We start from the raw sequence: 17344 nt of genomic DNA, 5'->3' as shown, positions 1-17344 counted from the left end.
GGTTAGTTTTAGAAGAGAGCAGTGTTAAGATTTTTCTTTGGATAACGATTTTTCATCACTCTCAGCCTTTTCCTTATCATCCTCTGCAAGGCTCCATCTGTCTAACAGCTTTTCTGTTCAGAAGTCACTACGTTATCTGTCTGTATGAAATATCTCTGTCATGAATAGGAACTTGAAAAACTTTGGTCTTTCTGAAGACTAGGCTAGCATTCAAGTTGATGTTCACGTTCTCTTCTGAGAAAACCTACACAGTAAGAGAGAAGAAATTAGAGTTCCTATTAATCAAACTCAACTTTTGCCTAAATAAAGCAAAACACATTTGACTTTCATTTAAAGTTACATGACCCCCCTTTAAAAAAAGAGGACATTTAAATTCACCCATTTGCTGGTTCTCTACATATCATTATATTGTATTTTTCCTGATGTCTAATATCTGTCTGGATTGACTTTTCCCTCAGTAATCAAATTCTCTTTTTAACTTTGCCCATAAACATTTTATTTACATGTCATTCCATGAAATAACATTTAAATTTAGATTCATTTAACTCTTTCAGTTGTCTGAACACTTGCTGTATCTTTCCAAATAATTTCATTTTTGTCTGTTTTGACTTGTTTAATATAATACTTTCCTTTGGTTTTCTCAGTGGTGTATGACAAACTTTTTTCAGACACTTTTGTTTGCTTATATTAAATGACAGAAAATACATAGTTAGATACCTGTAAGTAACTTCTATGCCTGTCATTAACAACTCTAGCTTGCTTCTCTTTCTAGGAAAACTATTCTATCTCTCTGCTACTGAAGATGAAAGAGATCTGAAAATGTCTATGCACTTACAATCCTGTTAAACTGATCACATTTAATGTGTGCTGGTTTATTTTTAGTTCTATTCTTTTAGAGTTAACTAAAGGAGAAAGACTGTTTTGTCCAAGTACAACTTGTTTATAGATATCTGCAGTTACCAAAAGAGGCAAACTCTGAATAACAGACTTTGTGATAATTACAATATAACTGAAATGAGCATACAGATGATATTTTTGATTTAAGACTGCTGCTGTGTAGTATTGTACAAAAAAACCTAGAAGCAAATTTTGTAACTGAAGTTTCTAAAGATACATCAGACATGATTTATGCACAGGATAACGGAAATATGAAATTTATAGCAATGATCTCATTACAGTTAGTAACATGAATAACTGCATACTTTACTTCTGTTTTGCAGCTTCGAGTTTTCAAATTGGCAAAATCTTGGCCAACTCTGAATATGCTGATTAAGATTATTGGCAACTCAGTGGGTGCTCTGGGGAATCTGACCCTGGTGCTGGCCATCATTGTGTTCATTTTCGCTGTGGTTGGGATGCAGCTGTTTGGGAAAAGCTACAAGGAATGTGTCTGCAAAATCTCCAGTGACTGTGAACTTCCACGCTGGCACATGCACGACTTTTTCCACTCTTTCCTGATTGTATTCCGAGTGCTGTGTGGAGAATGGATAGAAACAATGTGGGACTGCATGGAGGTTGCAGGCCAAACTATGTGCCTTACTGTCTTCATGATGGTCATGGTGATTGGAAACCTTGTGGTATGTAATCAGTGGATTTTTTTTATAAAGTATTGGGATTTATTTCCTGTTTTTCATTGTTTAGAAATCAGAGATGAAGCCTGGAGAAGGACTTCAGGAAATCATGTAATTTGTTTGCTCTTTCTCTAAATCAGGTTCAAATTGTAGAATCATAAAATGATTTGGGTTGGAAGGGTCCATAAAGATTGTATAGTTCCAATCCCCTGCCACAGGTAGGGAGACCTTCCACTAGACCAGGTTGCTTAAAGCCCCATCCAACCTGGTTTATAACACTGCCAGGGAAGGAATAGCCACAACTTCTCAGCGCAACCTGTTCCAGTCTTGCCATGCTCACAGTAAAGAGTTTCTGCCTTATATCTAATCTAAATCTATCTTCTTTCAGTTTAAAACCATTACCCCTTTTCCTATTCCTACATGCCCTTGTAAAAAGTCCCTCTCCAGCTTTCTTCTAGGCTCCCTTTAGGTATTGGAAGGCTGCTATCAGGTCTCTCTTCAGTCTTCACTTTTCCAGGCTGAACAACACAAACAACCTTGATCATTTATGAAAGATGTTTGTCTACCTTTTCTTTTAAATCATCAGTAAGTTTATAACTTCTTTTAAGATCAGTACTGAATTATGCTTATAGTTGAAAATGCCTTTCAAAAAACCAACTTCAGTCACCTGTTACAGCCAATTAAACTGGTCTCAATAGGGATGAAAATCAGTTGGTCTTCATGACAACATTTATAACACTTAAAGGCTGAAAGTGTCCACTGTCACTCTTTCTGAAACAAAATAAGTCCAGCTGTTCAATTTTTTTTCATAGGTGCTGATTTCTAAACTACTTATCGTTTTTGCTGCTAGCCTCTGAATTCCTCTCAAGCAGCATATTAGATAGAGATACAAGTACCGGATGTGGAATAATTATACTTTCAAGTCTTACACCCAGCATTCCTCGTGGTACACCCCCAAATAACATGACATTTCTGTACCAGCAGCCTATATGCCCGTTTCTGCGGTGCTTCCACCTTGCCAGTTTTCACACCTTCTCTATACATAGTTTTAATTTTTTACAGCCAACATTTCCACTCCAGTACTTCAGAATTAAATGCCATATTAATTTTGAACCATTTCAACTATTTACATGCTTATGCTTAAGTACAGTTTTTCTTGTCGAGTGCTAGCACCCCTTCTCTTTTCAGTATCATCCACAAATTTTATAAATATGCTTATTCACATATGCTTATTCCCAGACATACATACAAAGTTTAACTGGACTAATGTGACACTCCTGTGGCAATTTTGAACAGGAAGAATTGAGAAATATAATTTAAATATTGTGGTTAATCAGTTTTGCATATAGTCTGTCATAATTACATGCAGTCCAAATTTCTCTTGCATGTTTGCAAAATGTCCTGCAAGAAAGTTTGAAATAGTTTCCTAAAATTGAGGTGTATCACAGCTGTGGACTCTTCATCTCTTCCATAGTTCACTTGCCCCAACCAAAAATAGACTAATATATTTTTGGCAAATACAGAAGTTTATTATATTCTGAATTAGACACACTGAAACTACGTACTCTTGAACTGGAGTCTGCCTGTATTCCCCTCACCTGTGAACTCTACTGCAGATGTAGCTTCCATAAATTACTACATAATGTTGTATCCTGCTTCCTTAACGTCATTCTCCATTTTGAGGAGCAGACCTGCACTACTTGCAGTGTGGTGGAGAAAGTCAAGGAACAGCTCAGATTTTCACATACATTAGTGAAGCTAAAAATGTTTTCGGCAACTTATAATGAAATATGGGGGACAGGGATTACAGACTGGAAACTGTAGCAGAAAGGTGGGTTGAAATAAAGTGCTAGCTGTAAAATAAAAAAACATGTCCTGTTAAACAATCCATAGTGGAATTACTTTTATGACCTAAAAATAAGAGTTCCAGTATGTTTTCTCCTTACTGTCTTGTAGGTACTCAACCTCTTTTTGGCCTTGCTGCTGAGCTCATTTAGTTCAGACAACCTTGCTGCTACAGATGATGATAATGAAATGAACAATCTACAGATTGCTGTGGCAAGGATACAGAAAGGCATAGATTATGTGAAGAGAAAAGTGCGTGAATTTATCCAAAAAGCCTTTGTTAGAAAGCAGAAAGTTTTAGATGAAATCAAGCCTCTTGAAGACCTAAACAACAAAAAAGACAGCTGTATTTCCAACCACACAATAGTAGAAATAGGTAAAAACCTCGCCTATCTTAAAGAAGGGAATGGAACTACCAGTGGCATAGGCAGCAGCGTGGAAAAATATGTTGTTGATGAAAGTGATTACATGTCATTCATAAACAACCCAAGTCTCACTGTGACAGTGCCCATTGCTGTCGGGGAATCAGATTTTGAAAATTTAAATACAGAGGAGTTCAGCAGCGAGTCAGACCTGGAAGAAAGCAAAGAGGTAAGACTATTTCTATATTTAAAATATGCTGATGCTTTTCTTTATTTCCTAAGGTTAGCATTGCTGAGTTCAAATCCCTGTTGAATTCCTGTAGAACAATGTGTACAAGCTTGTAATGATATTCAGAGTAAATCGATGTAAGACTGTGAGAACTGAATGAGATGGTAGTACAGTATTGCACTTACTGTAATAATGAAGATTCATGAAATAATTTTTTAGAAAATTCATACTTTTTCCCCCTGTTTTATTTGGTTAAACCATTAAGAAGAAAATGAACCAATTTAATAACCCTGGATACCAGAAGTCTTACAAAATGTGTGTGGATTGTCCAAGTTTCTGCATGCTTACTTCATCAGTGCAGTTTATTTACTCTTTTGTCTGCTTTCTGGAGTGCCTTCTGTCAAATTAATAGTTCATTCTGATGTTTTTAACCTTTTTGATCTAGTCAAAATGCATCTAAATACATCATAAATACATTTGAATACTGGACCAGCATCACTAAATGATTTTATGTAAATCACTAATAATCCATCTGATAGTAGCAGAACCACTGAAGAAGTGAAGTAATGGCCTTACGGTAAAAAAGTTATGAAGCTTTATTTCTCAGTGTTAGATTCTTTCATATGTCGAGCCATTGTAATTTTCAAAGCTTTGATACATGAATCTGTTACCTATTGTGACTGTAATAGAATGTACCTCTTTCTGGCACAGTGTGGTGCCAAATGGGCAAATCCAAGCTAGCACTCAGTGAGTTACAGTGGATGCTGAAGCCATTATTATCATCTTAACCCAATGCTCTGTCCTGTACAATTATACATGGTGGAGGCATATTCCCCCAAGTGCAGTAAATCTATGGTCTGCTTAGTACCAATGTGAGTTCGTTCAGCAATAGGATGGACATTTTTGAACAGTATTTCATGCTACAGTGTAAACATAAACTAACATAAAGGTTTTTGTAAGTGATTTCCTCATGCTTGAGGGTATAAGCATGAATAAGATTCCAGAAATTCTCACCTTGAAATCCTTTTTTGTACAGACTGCAATACTCATTTAATCATATTTTCTTGTTTCTTTAATGTCTTTAATAAATGTCTTTATTATTCTTTTAAAAATATTTATTTTTGCAGATTGTTTATGTTAGTATTTATCTTACTCTTCAAAACCATGATTTGAGTATAGACCACAGCAGAAGTAACTGTAGTTTAATTGTTGTATGTAATGAAGAAGGTGAATATATGAATGTTTATTGGTCTGAATGTAGTATTTTTGTTGATTCTATTGTATCTTTGTACACAGGATAAGAAAAGGAATCTTCTTCAGGCAATTTTATACCACACAGGCCTACTGCACTGTCCTGTCCTTTCATTGTTCTGCTGTTCTGTTGTTCTATTGTCCCATTGTTCACAGTTTCAGAATTTACTGCTGGAAAAGGAGCAGCAAATTCTACTGTGAATCTCATAAAATTCCACCTGTCAGTGAGATCATCCATAATGATTGCATATGAAAGGAATGGCACAGGTTATTTTTCTTTTTGTATATCACATAGTTTCTTGGTATGAGTATGATCCTTCTGGTTTTTTTCTTTTTTTCTGTAAACCATGTTCAAGTCCATCTATCATTTTCAGCCTTCTCCCTATTTAGCAATGAGTGATAGCCAGAGGATGTACTGAAAGTTGGGGGATGAGGTAACTTAAATTGGAGAATAAAGTATCTCAAGCTGGAGAAGAAAGTGTCTTGAGTTAAAGTTCAGTACTAGAAAACAGAATACTTCATATTTCTTCATTACAACATATTTATTACTATCTTGCTGGAGTAACAAATACCTATCTGTCATTCCATATTTGCCTGTAAATTTAGTATAGTACTTTCTGTTTCAAGGGTGCTGTCAACCTAAACCTATAATTCTTCATAAAACATTCCAAATGGCTCAATTGGAAAGTGTGAAGAAAATACTGTTAGTTTATTCTGCAGATACTGTAACCGGTAATGATGTTTCAGATTATACTACTGTATGAAGGTCACTAAAAGAAAATCTTCTAATGCAGATACAGTCTGGGATGTTGGACATGAAGTCCCAGTATGATGAGAAGGGTACACTCTGGAAAACTCTATTCACTTCTTCTTTGGTGCTTCCACCTGTATCAGATTAATTTCTATAATTACTGGTTCTGATACCACCACTACTCATGGTAGCAGTAAACCATGTGTTAGATTGCCCTATATACTTTTCTTGTAGTTGTTCTTTTTTAAAAGTTATGAAGTTATGACCATATTAACTGAAGTTATATCAAAATAAATGATAGCTCTGATAATTTTTAATTGGCAACTTCTCTGCAAAAAGTAATTTGGAAGTGTAATTGGATCTACTAATTTAAATACTATACGTCTAATATTACGTAGGAAGAAGTAATTAAAATTTTCATTAGTGATTATTAATTAGCTGCTGAAGTCTGGTTTTATGTATAATCACAAGACTTATGTACAAGTGCAGTATTCTCCATTTCTTGAGCTGAAGCTACAGTTGTGCAGAAAATAATTTGTGATTCACTGAACAGTGGTAGCAAGAAAGAACATGACTTTTAGTAGTGCCTAATGACTCAGGCATCTGTTTTGAGGATTAAATGTTTCCCTGCTACAAAATCTGTTTATAATTTTTAATACAAAGTTTTTATATTTTTATTATATTTATTGGATTATATTTTATTATATGATATATGTATTGTATTATTGTTTTAATATAGTCAATAGTCAGTGGCTAAAATGCAGAAATTGCCTTGAAATAGGGCACCTGAACGTGAATTCACATATGCAATTCCCCAATAACCAGCATTCTTACTTTTTTGCTTCTTTTTGTAGCTTGCACAATCTTTAACTATTTACTACACAAGAGCATTATGTCTGTAGAAGAGATGGAGGATGCACTTTACTCAAACCTATAGGCTGGTGGTGAGCAGGACTGAATATGATCACAGTGACAATGGTGCATCTATTCCTTTATTGTGTAACAGGATGGTATAACTGCTGACTATCCTTATTAGCTAAATCTTTCTTTTTCCCATTGGAAGGGTCCCAATTATGTTATTCTACAAGGTGAAAAAAAATACTGAATTCCTATAGGGAAAATTTTTAAGTGGATTATGCCAGATTTGAGGCATAAGCTCCTATCATTAAGCTTCCACCATAAAATAAAGGCTTCCTCCTCCAGATACAATTATTTAAAAGAAAAACTGCATTTTTGGAGGCACTTAATCTTGTGAATGTGTGTGTTAATCATGGTTCAGGAACTTCAAACTGATCAGGTGATAAGACAAAGAATTTGCATTGTCAGGAATGAGCTAGTGCTCATTCCAGTTTTGAATGGTTAAGTCTGAAACTATTCTTAAGCATATTCAGGACCAAACTTCTTACTCTTGCGGAATTTTAAGGTGAAAAATTAAAGGGAAACGTGTACAAATTTCAGTCACCCTCAAGAGAGACACAGTAGTTAAGCAAAGACACTGCAAGCATATTTCTTATTTAAGTGCCTAAATTTCAAATAGATTTAAATCACAAAAGTGCATATCTTAATCCTAGTTCCTACTCTTCACTTAACTGATGTTATCCTCTGTGTTTTTTATATAGAGAAGACTGATGACTTATTATTCATGGGACCAACAGTCTTGTCATGAAAATGATCCAAAGCAAAAGAAAGAGCTTTTTAAATTAAAAAAAAAATACTGCAAATGGCTTTTTTGTTCGAGGCCTCCTCTTATTTGTCATGCCTTGCATTTCTGCCCTCTCATGTTTTCTCATTTATACGATTCTGCTGCTACTGAGTGTTGATCTGCCAGTTACTTCATAGCTTATACTACAAATTGAAAGAATCAAAGTTAGAAACTACCACCAAACCATATCCAATTAGTAGTATTCTAAATAAGAGGCAGCTTAGGCATCCATGTACTGTGAGAACATACTGCACAAGATAGTCAGATGCTAATGTGTGTGTCTGTGTGCTTTTGCTTTTCTCTTTGTATACACATGCATACGCCTATTCACTGTGGTATAGGGTAATAAGCTGAATTTCTACAAAGTAATTATAACTTATTAGCAAGTTTTAATTAAGTTATTGATGTTTAGTGGATAACATACATCTTTTCCTTTATTTTGATGGAAATGTTATCTAGATTATGCCTTTCTAGAAACAATACATACTGGTATCTGCTAGTAAGTGTGAATTTATAAGGAATATTCTAGGCAATTGACCAAAACCTAAAATAGTGTTAATTAGGAGAACATTGTGTCCATAAGAATGGTAGTGGGGAGAAAAAATTAATGAGGGAATTAGAGAATAAATCCTAAATAAAATTTTATCATGGAAGTAAAGCCATTAACACATCTTGGGCCACTGTGCTGAGTCTGTTGTCCTGTATGTAAAGGTCCATGGACCTGAGCTGCATTAGTACTATCCACTATAGAAACTATAAAAATTATTTTTCCATTTTAGGTCCTTAGGTACTACAGGGATGGTTTATATAGAAAATTTTGTAGTGCATGTATAGCTGTGTAATAATCAGTTACAATAATAATAATAGCTGTGTAATAACTAATTTAGACTAGTAATTAAACACAGATATACCAAGTTACAAGACATTTTTAAATGCCTTGAAACATATGGGATCTCCTAATGCTGTTGCAGACACTTGAATAATGTGTATTTTACTTTAATCAGTATTCAGTGCAAAAAAATAGAGGTGCTGTGTTGTGAACTTCATTTCCTGCCATTCTTACTTCTCACAGGAGTAGAATCAAGCTGGATCAGTCAAGCGGGCAGCTCTGGTGCCTTTTAGCGAGGCAGAGCATCGTGTCACCAGTTTTACCCAGGTTACCTAAACAAGTTATACATCTATGCCTATATACTATATAATCACTTTTTTAATGGATATTGACTGGCCTGCATGCTCTTCAGCTATGATCTTGTCCCATTCATTGCAATAAAGTACAAACATGCACAGCTGCTCTCTGCTGAGCCACGAGACTCCCATCACAGCATGGTCAGGCGAGATCGGCAGCCCCAGTATTTCTGTGGTTCAGATGCTATACTTTCCATGATATTTAAATATTTTTTTTTGCAGTGCATGCTCTGTACCTTTCCCAGTCTTAATGGTAAAGTTTCAGTATTCTCTTTTGGAAGGGTTTTCCTTCATTTTGAAGGAAGACAGAATATGTAACACATAAGCTATATTTCTCATCAGAAGCTTATGTAAGTCCATCTGTAAATTGTGCTGATAATGAAAAGCTGCTAGCTGTTTTGGAATATGTTCCTACTATTGTATTTTAGCTTACAATGGAGGAAACTTGCAAACTCAGGATAGTCACTTTTTCATTTTTCATATTTCTTTTTAGAAGTGCATTTCTTCAGTACTTATATAAGCATTTAATTATTTTGGAGATTAATATGCAGAACATGAAGCACCATTAAGCATGAAATTAATTTAATTTCCAGTCTAAGCATGTGACCATCATTTGGTTAAAAAAATTCATACAAAATTGGTATTTGGCTGGTTGAACATTCAGAGATCAGTTCTGCTCTTACTTACACCCACACTTACAAGTGTAGAGGTGCAAAGAGAAAACTGATAGCAAGATCTGGCCCAATTCAGTCTTATCATGGGTCTTCAATTTATGCTTACAAATTGTCTTACCTCCCCAAACATCTAAAATTGTCTGCCCTAGCAAATTTATTTTTATCTTGTCAGTAATAAATAAAGTTCCACACTCAAATGAGTAAGTTACTGATGTTGGACCAAAAGGTTCTGAGATTTAGTATTAATTACATCTCACCTATTAAACATTGTCCTAATATTTGCAACACCATAGTAGTGCAGTTCTGCTTCCAGTTTGGTAAATCAGTGGAATTAAAATATTATTATTGCATAGCTTTTTGTCTTGCATTTTATAAGGAATTATTTGTCTTCTAAGTTATACTTTTATTTTAAAATATTAATTATTCAGAATCCTTTGATACTCTGAAGAATTTAGGTTTGGAATTGTTTGTGAATTGGTCACATTGTATTTGCATATTGTGATTCACAGTGGATGATACTGTTAATGTTAGACTTAATTGGAGTTAGCTTAATTGATCTTTACAAACAGCAGTCCCTTGCTCTGTGTCAGAAATATCCTTTCACTATTGCTTGTGTGAATCAAAGGGCCTTTTTAAGTAGCTTCCAGTGGGAGTGTTTTTGCAACTATTTCCACTGCTATTTACGATGCTTTTGCTATCATCTAACATTCTTGCAAATATTTTTATTTATGAAATGCTCATAGCTAAGTAGATCAAAGGAATTATAAATAGCAACAAAGTACAGAGTGTGCTATAATTTAGTGAACCTGTTTTTCTGCAATATTTGCAAACAATAATCATCACAGAATTGTTTTGCTTTGATTTTAAATGTTCTGTTTTTTTGAACTGATAGAGTTATTATGCCTGACTGTATAAACACTAGAGAGAGTGTTAACCAGATTCCATTAATAATACCAGTGGAACTATGATGATATTTACCACTTGGTCAATTTTATAGGTGATATAACTGTACTGAAAAAAGACTGGATAAGTTTGTCTATAGTATTGCCATTTAAATTACAGAACATCTCATTTTCATGCTGACATACACACAGCACTGAGAAAATAAAACCAATACCATTTCCATTATTTAACATTTTCACAGCATCTGGGAGGAAAGCAAAACCAAAATGGTGGTTTCTGGGTTTCTGTTGGCATCATCTTCCTGCTTATGTCTGTTCTGTTCTATGCTCTTTCAGTTCTTAAATTATGATTTAAACAGCTATTAGTGGCATCCTGGGCAATCATGAAATTTCAGGCTTTGTCAAAAATCTTAACCTAAGAGCTGTTCAGCTACTCTCAGATAATCATCTTTGAAAGAAAGAAAGAAATGTTAGAAACCCCAAGTGTCCTGGCTGTAAGTGAAGCAGAATTGTATGAATCTATGAGATGTTGCCATGGTTCAGAAAGTAATCATGTCAAAAACCTCCTGACCTAATCTTGGCTGCTGCTTTTGCAATGCTGCTCTGATAGGCAAGCTGCTTTCCACTTTCAGTTTCTATCTTGAACCTAAACCAAAATATGTATCTCGTACTATACTGGATTGCTGACTAAAGCATGACTGGCAAGGCTGTTGGTAGATGTGACAAAAAAGATTTCTCTCTACGTTAATCAGTACACTACTGCTTTAGAACCATGTAAGTACCTTTGCCCCTTACTGTTTTCTGTGAAAAGGAGATGGAGTATGTACAGTCTGAGGTTTTGCAAAGTAGATTTCTCTGAAAATAATTTCCTTAGCATACTTTTCAGAAAGAATCTATCATCCTAACTTTGAGTGTCTAACTCTTGGCCCTCTAAGTATCTTTTAATCTGGGTCACTCAGTATTTTTGAAACCTAAAACTATGGTATAAAAAGGCTTTAAAAGGACTTACTACTGTATCAAAGAGAATTTTTTGGCCTGATGATTCTCTTGTTTCTGCAGGCTTATTTTTTAAAAAGCTGTATACATGTTAAGCAATGTATACATGCGTACATGTATAGAAATGCCTAAACTGAGTTTTTATAATGCTGGTGAGCAGAGAAGAATTTATTAAGTACAAAGGTAATTTTGAGACATGCTAAGGTAAAGAACTGCAATGTACTATATATCTAACATATTAGAGTCTGCAATTAGGGGTAGTCTAGCTATACAGCTGTATTCTATATGTATAAATATTGGCAAGACCTATTAAGTGGTAGAAGCATTAAAGCATATGAAAAAAACATAATTGGCAATAACATGGTCCATTCCCATGTGATGTTGTGTTGAATACTTAGAAATCAGTAGAACATCCCTGTGTCTGCTGCTTTATAACCGAGCAGAAGTTTGCTGTAGAAATAGCGATTGTTAGTGAAAAGTTTTACTAGAATACTGAACTTAACTGATTTTCTAAAATCTTAACTTTTTGTATCATAAAACCTTCCTAGCTGTTTCTAATGCATGCAAAATTTTATAAATATTGTATAGAATGTCATACAATAAATTCAATGTTAAAAATAACAAACAAAAATAGTAACTATGTTGAAATTCTTAATTTTTCTTTCACAATTGATACTGAATTATTACAGATTGAGTTTATTAAATAATTTTTATAATATGCATCTTCATATACTGATCAGGTTGGGCCTAAATTCAGGTATAGCAGAAGAGCATGCTAAGGAAATACTCTGTCACATCAACAGAAGAGTAACTGGATTCTCAGTGAGCTAAGTTATTTAAGTATCAGTTACTGTTGATTCATTTTAGCATTTTTCTGTTTAGCTTAACTCCTGTGATTACTATTACAGCTCTTTAAAAGAAGTATACCAGATTTTCACTGAGAAGAGACTCGTAAGCTACAACTCACCATACATACTGCCCCCCATAAATAAAGATGGCTTTCTGATGTTCCGATAATTGACTGTTCTACTGATAATTTTCTACTTTTTCTACCTGATCTTATTGATTTCTCCTTATAGTGGATATCTCTAATCTTCCATTTTGAGCTGTTAGTCTTATGCCATTCCAATAATAGGAATTCACTACCACTGGTTAAACTATCTGTGTAATATCTGAGCTGCTGAAATCTTCATGTTCCTATAAAATAATGGGCAGTATAGGTCGTTCAAAACTGTGGTTTAACCAGTTCATAATTTTCCTTTGCTCTGCTACTATACAGCATTCTGCTAAAACCGCTGTCCAGATTGGAATGATGCAAGCAACATTTTAGGAAAACTCCACATAATGCAAACAGATAATAATTTCTCAGTTTAAAAAATATTTACTGTATTGTATTGATAAACACTGATTTTTAACACCGTATATAAATTTCTTTGGAATGTACCTTGTGTTTATGGTATTTCTGGCCTCTCCTCAAACTGATGATTGACTTCCGTTGATGTTTAAATCCTATGGCACTAACTTAAGAACTACATTATTTATTCTATACATTCCAGTTTCTCTATTTCAGAGGCAGTATTCCACAATGACCAAGCTGCCATGCATTATCCATAATTTGGATATGTTACAGTGGGGAATTTGTAATAATAGTCTGCAGAAAAGTATGCATCCATGTTTTTGTACATTGGACCTAGCCTCATAGATCCTAAAGCTTATGCAAAACATAAAACATGAATACGTAAACTGGGATTTTCAAAGAAACAAAGGAAGTGTGTGTCCAGATATCACTGACATTGCGTACATAATATACCATACAATAAATGTTTCAATTTGTTTGGTCTTCCTTTAAAATGTGGGCTGTAGTGTACCATAGAACACAAAAATTAAAGTTGAGCCTGTGTCAAAATGACAACACAGTATATTGTCAGTGTGATTCAATAAAATCAGAGTGGGGAAGAAAGGAATTAATCTTTTTTGTTTGAAGAACATACTTAAAATTGTCTGCAATGTAAAATTCCATTAAATCTTATGGTACTTTCTGTTTTCACATACTAATATTGTTTACATTTCCTTTACAAACAAACAAAAAATAAATGTATACAATTTGGAGCTTCTCAAGCATGTTTTAAAAGAATGACTCTAACTGAAGTTTTAAGTGTCAGCAAAGATATATCTTTAATTTTATCATGGACTCTCCCTCTTCCTAATATTACTTCCTTACAGACTATATTCTAAATCTGCTTACATCATTCCCTTTAAAAAACTAGCTATTTATCAATGCAGCCATTTTACTGATGTTATACTCCACATAGTGATAACATTAGAAGAGTCATAAAACGCCATGATTAAACTACTTTTACTTACTATAGTACTCATACTTGTCTGTTGCCAATATAATGTGACAGCATGAAAGAATCATTTTGAAAACTTGATTATTGGTATGATTCATTGGTGTAGTATTGTTTTATGACAGTACTGTTTTAAAAGCACTGTTTTTTTTTTAATTTAGTCTTAAAAATATAATTTTAAAAACCACAAAAAAGGGCTTTTATAGGGATTGGACATGTATGTTTACTGTACCAAAGTAATAAGTAGTTTCAAAATGCACAATAAATTCAGAAAATGCATTGGCAAGTGAGAATGCAAAATATCAGCTACTGCTCTTAAAGCTGCTCTTTTGGAAATAAATAGAATTAAACTATCCTATGCAACTCATAATATGTGTTTTCATGTCAATGATAATGAAAAGCTTATATTGGAACTTTTTAGATTTTACAGACTTGATAGCATAACATTTACTTGAGACATGAAAATACATCTGTGCAGCTTGCTGTTGGTTTGGTCATGATGTTGGAAAATTATTTGTATTAACACATGCTATCTGAAGTGTAATCTAAAATGTAGCCACATGATTGAAATAATTAAACAGTACCAAGTGTGGGAGGCACCCATTCCTAACTTACTGAAATTACATTTCAGAATTCATATGTGTGGCTCAAAATAGTAGTCTAATGTCAGCAATTCCTTGTATGAAAATATCAACATATTTTCAATAGGGAAAATGCACATTATGTCGTTTCTAATCTTGTGACCTCACCTGTAGTAGAGCAATTTGGCATTATGGACTATAGATAAGAAATTATTATAATGTCAAAGCACGGAATAAATGCAGAACATCTTGGTATGCATTTTAATTATGAACTTCTATTCAAAATAGATAAAATTGACAAAGAAAAAAAATGTGGGGTTTCATTCACAGAAATTAAATGCATCCAGTTCATCAGAAGGCAGCACAGTTGATATCGGACTACCTCCAGAAGGGGAACAGCCAGAAGCAGAACCTGAAGAAGTTCTGGAGCCAGAGGCTTGTTTTACAGAAGGTAGGCAAAGCAAAATGTATGCAAGGTGATTACTCCTAACTGTGTTATTTAGTGCTGGATTCCATTTTTGTTAAAAATCAAGGAGAAGCTTTATTTTGGAAGGTATTATGAAAGTTACAAAACTTCAAATATTGAAACAAAAATCCTCAAATAGGAGATACTTCTTTACAAGCATCTATTGCAGCAGCACTGAAATAAACCAAATTAATTTGGTTCATTGTGATTCCTTATAAATACTTACCTTATTCTGACAAAATGTGTTGTTGCACTTAGGCTGTGTGCGGAGATTCAAATGCTGTCAAGTCAGTGTAGAAGATGGGAAAGGGAAAATCTGGTGGAATCTTAGGAAAACCTGCTATAAGATTGTTGAACACAACTGGTTTGAGACCTTCATTGTCTTCATGATTCTTCTCAGCAGCGGTGCTCTGGTAAATTCTATGTAGAACTATTTTGTCAATGTTAAGCAGCAAGCATTTAGAATTCCAGATAAGTATACAACTGCATGTAATACATCAGAACTTAATATCCAGTTCATAAATGTCCTAATATCAACACTTATCAACACATGTTTTGCATGTTTTGTATGATACTCATGAGTTTGCTGACAGGCTAAGAAACAATTTTTTTTGCAAGTTAGTGTTAATGGAAATAAGGCATCAGTTATATCAGACTGGTATTCACATGTATTCAAATGGATGATTTTTTTTTTCTTTGGTCTTATACACATTAAAAGTAAAGCATATCTGAGCTAGGAACTTATTAAGAGTAACATAAATTATCAAACTGAGATGTAAGGTGCTAGTGGGATACTATCAGGCATTTACCAGTTCATTGTAGCAGCAGCAAAATATAGCTTGCTTGCTACACTTGGGACGATGCATGGCGATTTACTGACAATGTAGACAGTTGTGGGTTTTTTTTAAGAGAATTATTAATCTCTGTTCAGGATTGCTTTATGGGTTGGTGTGTATAGTTTGGCTCCAATTATTAGTTCCTCAAAAAAATCTGTATCACATAGTAATTTTTAAATCCCTTATGTATTTTTGATATAAAGTTGTAGCTACCACAAATAAATATATATGTGAATAAGACACTGCTATCCATTAAAATGAGATTTGGAGGTATTGCAGAAGTTTTGTGGATCACTGTTCAGCTGCACTGAAAGCTGGATACTGTGTTTGGACACAGCCTTATGAAAAGACTACAGTAAGGAGTGAAGGCAAAAGCTGTGCTTGAGGGGAGGATATATGTCTTATCGTCCCATATATCTTTCAAATTACTGTTTTTGTCTTGGCTACTATATGCCATATTGCAAATTATGAAGACAATTATATCTTCAAAAATCTTTTTTCGCAGGCATTTGAAGATATATACATAGAGCAACGTAAAACTATCAAGACCATGCTGGAATATGCTGACAAAGTTTTTACTTATATCTTCATTCTGGAAATGCTTTTAAAATGGGTGGCTTATGGCTTTCAAACCTATTTCACTAACGCATGGTGCTGGCTGGACTTCCTGATTGTTGATGTATGTATTCTTTTTCATGTTCTCTAAGGTGCTAAAAAAGGAGAATATTAGGGTTTCAGGATAAACCTTCTGTTCTTTTCAGTGGAAACTGTTTTCAAACTATTGCTGTGGTATGATTTGTAACACTGTTCAGAAAAGTAAAACTATTTAGAAATGCTTATTGTTCTAGAGAGGTTTTGTTAATATTCTCTAGTTTTATGAAGTGGTAATGGTTATTGAAATAATTTATTGAAATAATGCTTTTTATAGTATAGAAAGGATGCTGTTTATCCTCTTATTTTTTTGCTGTGTAGGGAATTTACTTATTTCAAAGTAATTTCTTTAGAGCTTTCTAACGTTCTAATGAATTACTGTAAGTGATACTCTGTAATATGAAAGGAAAACACTGCTAGGAACTCTCACATCCAGTATACTATTCAGTACTATTAACACTTTTCACTGCATCACATGGGTGACCTTAAAGAGAAATTTGGAGAACTACAGATGACCTCCCTTAGAATGGGCTTTCAGATGATTTTCAAAAGGCTGCACCACCAATGGGCAGGTGCATATTGTCTATAGCAGATCTAGTGCCAAGTGCCATGTAATTTCAAGTCTACATGCTGACCAATGCATGAGCAGTGCTGGATAGCATAAGTGGAAGTCTACGGATCTTTAACAATACAGCAGACATTCATTTCCCTTCCATCCCCAGTAGCCTGACTACATTTGTCTGTGCTAATAGGGCATCTCTCAGTTCCACACATATAATTCCCATAGAATGCAAGGTAAGAATATGTCTTGAATCACTTGTCATCTCATTCCAAAATAGCAGAAGTCTATAGAAACCTCTGTGTATCTCCCTAGAACCACAGTGATATGATAGGCCATGAAGTCTTTACAGAGGTTGGAAAACATAACTTTTCAATCCATACCAACATTGCAGATCCTATGATAAAACATGACTATATGCACACATAGTATTCT

The 17344-nt window shown here is 34.2% G+C and overlaps 1 protein-coding gene across 10 annotated transcripts in view; it reads left to right on the top strand.

The window, feature by feature from the left end:
* LOC101874197 (sodium channel protein type 2 subunit alpha) overlaps window positions 1-17344 on the top strand; it is a 61616-nt gene that overhangs the window by 24736 nt on the left and 19536 nt on the right. For all 10 annotated transcript variants that reach the window (XM_034065239.1, XM_034065242.1, XM_034065240.1 and 7 more), the window contains exons 15-19: window positions 1221-1577; window positions 3528-4007; window positions 14728-14848; window positions 15122-15276; window positions 16205-16378. In XM_034065239.1, coding sequence (XP_033921130.1) covers window positions 1221-1577; window positions 3528-4007; window positions 14728-14848; window positions 15122-15276; window positions 16205-16378 — 1287 coding nt within the window. The remainder of the gene's footprint in view (window positions 1-1220; window positions 1578-3527; window positions 4008-14727; window positions 14849-15121; window positions 15277-16204; window positions 16379-17344) is intronic.

Source organism: Melopsittacus undulatus, chromosome 8 (genome assembly GCF_012275295.1).
Source record: "Melopsittacus undulatus isolate bMelUnd1 chromosome 8, bMelUnd1.mat.Z, whole genome shotgun sequence".
Lineage (NCBI taxonomy): Eukaryota > Metazoa > Chordata > Aves > Psittaciformes > Psittaculidae > Melopsittacus > Melopsittacus undulatus.
This window is presented reverse-complemented; position numbering and strand designations above follow the sequence as displayed.